The sequence below is a fragment of the Etheostoma spectabile genome, chromosome 6, assembly GCF_008692095.1.
Source record: "Etheostoma spectabile isolate EspeVRDwgs_2016 chromosome 6, UIUC_Espe_1.0, whole genome shotgun sequence".
Lineage (NCBI taxonomy): Eukaryota > Metazoa > Chordata > Actinopteri > Perciformes > Percidae > Etheostoma > Etheostoma spectabile.
Window position 1 is genome coordinate 4,843,796 of NC_045738.1, and position 8,121 is coordinate 4,851,916.

General features: G+C 40.1%; 2 protein-coding genes across 5 annotated transcripts in view; both read right to left on the bottom strand.

Moving 5' to 3' along the window:
- The window catches only part of mtbp (MDM2 binding protein), a 28,228-nt gene extending 23,076 nt beyond the window's left edge, over nucleotides 1-5,152 (bottom strand). The window contains exons 1-7 of the mRNA XM_032518895.1: nucleotides 4,948-5,152; nucleotides 4,449-4,532; nucleotides 4,281-4,354; nucleotides 3,627-3,775; nucleotides 3,215-3,273; nucleotides 2,216-2,360; nucleotides 1,870-1,984 (exon numbers count right to left, since the gene is read on the bottom strand). Coding sequence (XP_032374786.1) covers nucleotides 1,870-1,984; nucleotides 2,216-2,360; nucleotides 3,215-3,273; nucleotides 3,627-3,775; nucleotides 4,281-4,354; nucleotides 4,449-4,532; nucleotides 4,948-5,020 — 699 coding nt within the window. The 5' untranslated portion in view covers nucleotides 5,021-5,152. The remainder of the gene's footprint in view (nucleotides 1-1,869; nucleotides 1,985-2,215; nucleotides 2,361-3,214; nucleotides 3,274-3,626; nucleotides 3,776-4,280; nucleotides 4,355-4,448; nucleotides 4,533-4,947) is intronic.
- Nucleotides 5,153-7,199: 2,047 nt separating this feature from the next.
- The window catches only part of zfat (zinc finger and AT hook domain containing), a 14,473-nt gene continuing 13,551 nt past the window's right edge, over nucleotides 7,200-8,121 (bottom strand). For 2 of the 4 annotated variants that reach the window (XM_032518891.1, XM_032518894.1), the window contains 2 exons: nucleotides 7,751-7,848; nucleotides 7,421-7,673 (listed from right to left, as the gene is read on the bottom strand). In XM_032518891.1, coding sequence (XP_032374782.1) covers nucleotides 7,473-7,673; nucleotides 7,751-7,848 — 299 coding nt within the window. In that variant the 3' untranslated portion in view covers nucleotides 7,421-7,472. Of the gene's footprint in view, nucleotides 7,674-7,750; nucleotides 7,849-8,121 lie in introns of all 4 variants that reach the window. The other 2 variants (XM_032518890.1, XM_032518892.1) reach the window with 2 other exon arrangements.

Here is an 8,121-nt window from a genome sequence, read left to right on the forward strand (position 1 = left end):
TGACATGTTCATGCCATGGGACCTTTAATGAGAAACAGGTACAAGTGGGTGTGAAGTAATCTCCAGAGTAGCAACAAAAAACAACTCACCTTAGCCAATTCATTTTGAGACTAAAGGGCAGTGTGTGAAGCTACTAGCAGGTAAGTACTAATAAAGTACACTATGTGGCCAAAAGCAGAACACTCTTATTGTTTAACACCTCATTCCAAAAGCAATTAATATGCTGCTTTGACAGTCTCTCACTCTTCTGGGAAGATGAAGGAGCATGGCTGCAGTAATGCGTTCCCATTCAACCTGAAGAGCATTACTGAGGCAGTCCACTTCATCCCAAAGGAGATGGATTGATTGGGTTGAGGTCAGGGCATGGTACAGGCCAGTCAATTTCTCCTCTAACAAACTGGTAAGGCCATTTTTCTTTTTGGATCTGGCATTGGGCATGCTGAAACAGGAATGGGCCTTTGCCAAACTGCTGCCACAAAGTTGGAATCACACCATTGTTTTTATTACAGTGATTCTCAACAACTGGGCCGCAAACATGTTCGCCTTCCCTCATGCCAGATGATTAAAAATGATGATGCATGTAAATGCACATTCAACTTGGCGCCCTCTCATATTTCTTGCTGAGCGTCAGAAATGAGTATCGGTGAAACCCTTACCTAGAGCACATACTTCATACATGTCTGGTGAGGATCTTTTAAAGTAGACTCAGTCTGGTCAACCCTGACCCCTCCCCACCCCACCATTCCTCAAGACCACTAATTTCCAGCTTACTGGTCCCCACATCCAAAAAGGTAGAAAACCCCTGGTCTACTATATCTTTGTACGTTTTAGAATCCACAGAAACAGCAGGACCGTAATGGAGGAGACAGAGCATTTCATAGTTTAGGTGCTAAGGACTCAAAAGCCCAATCACCTCGGGTCTTATCCAGGTGCATAGGACAGACAGTGTATTTAGCATATTACATTTAGCATAAGAGAGTGAGGTGACAAATAAGGGTGAAGTAGCTAAGCCACATAGGCCGGAGCCTCACTGTGCAACACTCTTTACGTCAGTAAGTGTGAGAATTTTAAACTGAATCCTATATGCAACAGAGAGCCAGACATTTTCTAGAGCAACAACTGTTCCTAAAGCCATTACTTTCCCAGAATTCTACTTTAACACTTTTCTAAGAAAGTAAAACGTACCGGCATTGCACTAACACCAGCACTGTCCTTTAACCAAAGACAGAACCTGCCCTGAGGTGCTCTCTAACCCTTGTCCTTGCCTAAGTCCTTAATAATTAAACATAGCCAACTCCTCAGGGAGCAAGGTCGAGTTTGAGTGGAACCGCACCAGGTGGGCTCCGCCAGGGCAATACCAGCAGGGCAGAGCTATTTCCCATGACCCCTCAGTGACCTCCAGTAATATCTCTAGATTCATTCAGCAGCAGATAGAGATAATTTTTTTTTTTTAAACTATGTGAAAATGTACCCTCTGGCCTTTGTGTGCGCTGCATGATTAACTTCTGAAAAAGACAGACAGACAGACAGACAATCACACTGAGGCATGAATCAGGTCTCCATGATTAGCCCCAGTACAGAAGGTTCTTAAGCAAATGCTGTTTTCTCCGCCGTCTCTCGGTGAGCCCTGCTAGCTGTTCGCTCCAGCATACAGAGAACAGTGCTCATAATAAAAAAGCCCTAGGCAAGCAAGCAGGTAAGTTAAACATTTTTTTTGCTTTTTCTCAGGCCCTCTCCAGTACTTGGCCAACACAAGCAGAGAGTCAAAAAAGAAAACGTTATTAAGCTAAGGTAAGTTAGTACCTACCTCCCTCCCTGCCTCCCGCCCTCCCTCCTCCATACACTCAATCCATTTTCTGAGCCCCTTACCTTCTTCTCTCTGATAACCAGGCTGCCCCTCCACAGTTCTCTATGGTCCAAACATTTGTGTATGTCAGCAGGCTCCACCAGACCGGCAGTTATGTAGGACGCTGCTTTTTGCCACCTGGGCGAGAAAAAAAAAAAGAATCACTCAATGACCAGCACAGGGGAGCTTTGTGTACTGGCACTAACGTTTGTGTACTGGCATGTACACTGTGAGCCCAGGGAATGTATAGGTATTGTCTGACTTGAGGAAAGTTCTTGTGTTAGTGTGTTGAATTAGTTTCAAAGTGTATTTATCCTCTTTTTTGTGCAACTTAAGAAAAGTAAAGCAAGTGTTTTTCATCTCCCTTACCCAGTGGTGTGCTGTGTGACTAAAGTGATCTTAGCAGCATGCCAGCAGGAGAGGTGTTTGAGGGCTCCCAGCAGAGGCAGCAGGTCTTTTATAGGCGGGGACTGCTCTGCGGAGCCCAACACAAGCACATCCAACAAGGCTTTACCTGAGGGGGGAAAATAGGACAAACCAAAGAGGAATTCATTAGACAATTTCTGTCTTCTTTATTTGTCTCTGTAGAATTTCAGGAGGGGCCAATAAGCAGCTGGTTGTTCCATTGACACCATCTTATTAACAAGTACTGTACGTAGAAATGCCTGTTTACAATTCTAAATATCAAGGTCTGTGGAAGAAAAGTATAAAGTCCGTAGTGACTACAGCTCCTCAAGGCAGCTAACAGTAGAGGGTCACTGTTCTTGAACTGAGGTGGTATGCTAAATAATGGTCTGTAAGAAAGTGAAGTACCACTCCAGGAGGCAGACTTGGGAAGAAGAAGAGAACAGAAGCATCCTATCTTTCCAGTGGTGAGTGCATATTCATGATGTAGAGTAGGCCACCTTTTCTACAAGGCTATATATTTAGTATAGTATACTAATTGCTTGAGCAAATAGGTTTTAATTTCTTGTTACTGGAAGCTTTTGGCAAAGACAAAACTCTCACTTGAGACATTGATTTGTGCAGTACTCTAACTTCTTACTCTGTTGCCCTATCAGTAAACTAAACGTTTGTTGTTCTCCTCGTTAAAAGCAAAATAAGGAAACTGGCAAGCTGTGCTGTATCATAATGACACCTAAAATTAATTAAAAAGAAGTAGTGTGTGGAAGCATTTTGGATTTAACAATACAAGGGAAGATTTTGCCTTCAAATGGATTTGAATACAATTAATGTTAGTTCTCGTTCATTCTAACAAAATAATTTTTAAAAGTTTACAGCCCTACTGAGCACACGGTTAACATCTTCACAAATGCACAGCTGCTAAAGAAGGTACTGTATATATAGAAAGTAAGTGCTCAGTAGTACCTGGAGGTGGTAGCTTGTCTGACAGTAGATGCAGTCCTTCTGCAGCCTCTTCTAGCAGCCTGTTTAATATGGACATTCAGATCAGAACAGAAAGACTTGCAACCCATTATCCAAAAACTCATCCTTTGTCTTTATTTCTTTGAGACACATGAAGAAGCTTTTCTTAGCATCTTACATTAGCAAAGTATCTCAAAATAAATGTCCTGATTTGCTGTATAAAAGAGTAAGATAAATATAAAATAGAGTATATTGGAGCAAATTCAGTACCATCAATGATATCAATCAATGTTCAGATAATGTTAATGTTAATGAGCTTACAAAAATGCATCAGACAAATTCCTGCAACATTGAGCTGAAGAAAACAAGAACATATCATATCATAAAAAAAGAGAAATTATCATCTGTTGCTTACTCTGTCAGTGTCGGCTGATCATCCTTTTGGTCCGTTACCTCCTGATTACTCAGAGCACTGAGACATGACTCCACAGCAGTCAGCTTCTCGTCTTCACGGTCCGTTTTCTGATGGCCTGTCCACAGCTCTTCCCAGTCTGAGCTGCAAAACTACAAAACAGGTGATATAGATTTAAGTACATATACAGAAATATAGAATGAAAACCCATGTGCCTTTATCCATGTATCAATAGTTTGAATGGCAAAAATCCTAATATACTTCCTCTCTAAATGCCCCCTTCTAAGTTATAGTGGATTAAATAGGAAAGAATAAATAAATACTTGTATTAGCATCTGTCACGTGAGCTCAGCTAGTCAGCATACAAGTGGATAAAACATGTTATTGACAAAATGTACAGCGATACCACCAACTAGAAATCAACACATAGATGTGTCGGGGTACAGTATGTCGACATGTTGCAGCAACTATGGCTTTGGTAAATTCTATGGCATTCTTTTTTTTCATCAATGTTTGATGTGTCACTGTTCAAAGACACAATTACATAAACATGCTTTTAAGTGTATTTAATGATTACATTTGGAGACACAAACTCTACACCTTGCAACAAAAACCATGTTTATGGCAAAACTGTCTCGAATCTTTCAAACATCTCACCTGCGAAACTCCTTGGCAAGCCTGAACTGCAAAGTGCCATCTCTGAACTGATGGGCTGCCACTGAGAGAACAGGCTGGGGGAAGAAAGAGGCGAGGTAAGTTGTGGAATAACAACAGCTCATGTGTGGAGATAAGACAGGGTTTAATATAGTGTTTAATTTACTGTACCAGGAAACACAGAGATCCCTCTCAAGGACTCCTGACTTGAGATGTCCACAAGTTTGTCATGTATCTGCTTTACTGGCTCCAGACCTGAGGACAAAGACATTGAATTCAGTAGGCAGGCTCCACCACAACTGGACTACTGGTTTATTTATTATACAAATATATAAATAGCACGTACTGTGCATGGGTTAGCCCTTGCCACTTTTAAGACTTTTTACTTTACGTAAACCACGTTTTATTTTTTTACTGTAACGTTAGACCTTAGCTAACGTTATTGACCGGGTAACGTTCATTTAACCATTTAACGCTACAAGCCAAACGTATGCGACTCAACTCTCTTGAAGCAAACATTGTTAGCATTGTGACTAAAACTTACAAATATGTTGTTAACCTAAGTTATGTGTTGAAGTGGTTAGTGTACGTATCACCACTGGCTAACGTTAACTAACGTCAACGTTAAACTTGGTTTAACAGCGTTAACATTAGCAAAGTATAAACTTACATGTAACGTCATACTCCTCGGCCAGGTCGTCATTAGTTTGGCAAAAGGATATAACCAACACATAGCGGTCCATGTCGTGTAAGCATAAGTATTTTCACAATTAATAATAGCTTGGAGTGAAATACATTGAACAACAATCTTTCGAGCACTGTCAAATTTCCCACCGGTGCTTCTTCTTCTTCTTCTTCTCCTTCTCTTTCTGTAATCTGAACAATGTACCGGATGTAGGCAACACACCAAATGCGCGCCCCCGCCATCTACTGGACTGAGACTAAACTACAACGTAGAGTTGCTGTGTTGTTTCTTTGTGTCGTACAGCACTTTGTATCGTCTGTTTCCAAGCCACCAGAGATGGGAAGTAACGGAGTACAAATACTTCGTTACTGTACTCAAGTGATTTTCTGATATTTTTACTTTTACTAACTTATTTTTGTGGCGACTTTTACTTCTACTCCTTACATTTAACACAAATATCGGTACTCTACTCCTTACATTTTACAAAATTGGTCGTTACTTTAGTTTTGTACAAGTGGTCGTCTTGTCGGAGAATAGCGCGGACACGCGCCACACACGCGAGCGGGTGCGCGCGCCACACGGGAAAGAAAAAAGTGAGAGAAAAGAAAAAGAGACAAGCTGTCCGGAGGATAACCAGCTGAGATTGTGCGTGTGAGTCTTTGAGAACTGTAAGTTGTATAACTCATGTTGTCAGTTCACTTAAGCCTGTTACTGGACTATAGTTCTTCACATTTAAAGTAAGTTAGCTAGTGGGTTTGGTGTGCTCTTCACCTGTTAGCTCGTGGTTTTGGTGTGGTCTTCACATGTTAGCTGGGTTACACGTTGGTCTTCATGAAGCATCAACACTTTCACCAGCTCTATTCGCATGAGTTTTTTTTTTTTTTTTTTTTTTTACCAAACTTCAGATTCTGTAATTCAATTGACAAGTGGATGGAACCTTAGCTAGAGAGAAGTTGTCTCCGTCTGTTTAACAGATACACTGGGGCCAAGTTGGACACCAGAATCAGCTTTCCAGTCCTAATCTAGTCCTCAACTTTCACATCATTCACTGGAGTTTTGTTATTATTGTTTATGTATCAAACCATATTCAATCTAAATGGATGGGAATATATCTACTGTACGTTGCATTTGACGCACCGACTAAGATAACTCAAAAGATCAGCATTCATTCACAGAAATCATTGAGGCTTGATGGCGCTAACGTTAGCACATGGTAGTATGGATGGCGCTAACGTTAGCACATAGTAGTATGGATGGCGCTAACGTTAGCACATGGTAGTATGGATGGCAACATGATTGAAAATGAAGAAAAAAGGGCAGACAAGCAGCATACTTCCCATCATCCTCGACCTTATCTGAAAGAGATGTAAACAGGTAGGCATCAAGAAAGACTTGGCCAATGTGCTGGGGAACTTCCATTAATGTCAGTTTGTTTACATATTTAATCTTTTTTTCTTTCCAGAAGCCATATTTGAGCACACGCACATACATGTAGATTCATTTACATGTTATGGGGGAGATTAAAATAGAAACTGGATCTGTGAATTCTTACAGATAACAACTGAATTCATATCTTGCTAATGAGTCAGAATCTTATTAACCTGGAGTCCCAGTGTCTGTCATAAAATAATCATATTGTTATGTTTAGAGCCTATTGGCAGACATCCATTTAAAATGTAGCCATTGCCATATAAAGACGTACCCTCCATGTCCACTGAAGTTCCTCAGCGTCTCTCTAGTAACATTGTGTGCTCCAGGTAGCTTTGCAAAAATATGTTGTCATTCTAAGGTACTTTACTTTTTATACTTTAAGTAAATTTCCAAGCCTGTACTTTGTTACTTTTACTTGAGTAAAGAAGTTTAATCAGTACTTTGACTTTACCAGAGTATTTTTAAAAACAAGTATCTGTACTTCTACTTAAGTACGGAAAGTGAGTACTTTTCCCATCTCTGCAAGCCACAAACAGAAACCACTATAATTTAACCACTATAGTTTAAGTGTTGTTCCTCCAAGAGCCATGTCTTTCCCTATTTTTATTCAAAATGTTTTTGTAAACTAGGCCTACTCTTAAATTACTGCCATAAAAAATGTTTGATACTTCAAAGTATATCAAATATTCTGTGTTGTTTTGTCTCATATCATATTGTCACATATGTCAAATGGGTCATAATATGAAAACTGTACCTGTACAATACTTGTTTTTTAGAAAATGAAGCCACTCCAGTGCAAAGAGCCGTGCAGGACAGGGTTTTTATTCAAATATACTTTCTAAGTACAAAATATCACATAATCACACAAGTATTGCACTTATGGTTCTCATAATTACCAAGCAACTGAAAAAATTATTCTGATAAATGAAATCCTTAATGAGGACAGAAAAACATTGACTAAATCCTGATTTTATTGATTATTGGTACATTTTATGTTACTTAACTTTTTGCAAACGGATACTCACTGATCCCCACAACACTGATGGATCGACAGATGTTAAAATGCTACTGTAGCATTACTAGTTGATTTCAACAGTGTGTTCCTGGACGTAGACAATATAGTGGTGAGTGTTTTCTCCCTGAGTGAGGACTGTCAAAGCCTCCAGGCCGTGTGCGTCCTCCACCACCATCACCTGGTTACCGGCTAGACCCCCCTCTGCATTCACCACCATCAGCTGGTTGCTGCAGTTCCCAACTTCCTGCTCATCAGCCACCTGCAACTTCAGTCACAACTCAACATCAACATTGTGTTGTAACAACTTATGAATTCCTGAGTATGTGATGTGGTGTTGTTTACCTGTTGTACGACGGTAACAGTGCCTGGAGCCATGGCGACCATGGAGGTGACGGCCTCGTGAGTCTCAGAACTGAATTCGGTAATATGCTGGATATTAACTGAACACAAGAGACACACAATTATTGTGATGTGTCACAGAGTACATTAGGCAAGCATTTTTCCCCAAATATTTGTGGGGAAATAATAGAAAAAAATGGTCTGTTGGTTTGTCGGTATGTTTATTAGGCCTGCACAATTAAAAGTTATAAAATTGCAATCTCGATTCACCGTGTTTACAGTTTAATTTTAAATAACTTTTTTTAGATTTTTTGAAAATGAAATTTAAAAAAAAAGAGATGTAATGACTGCCAACTGCATCACAAACGCTACTA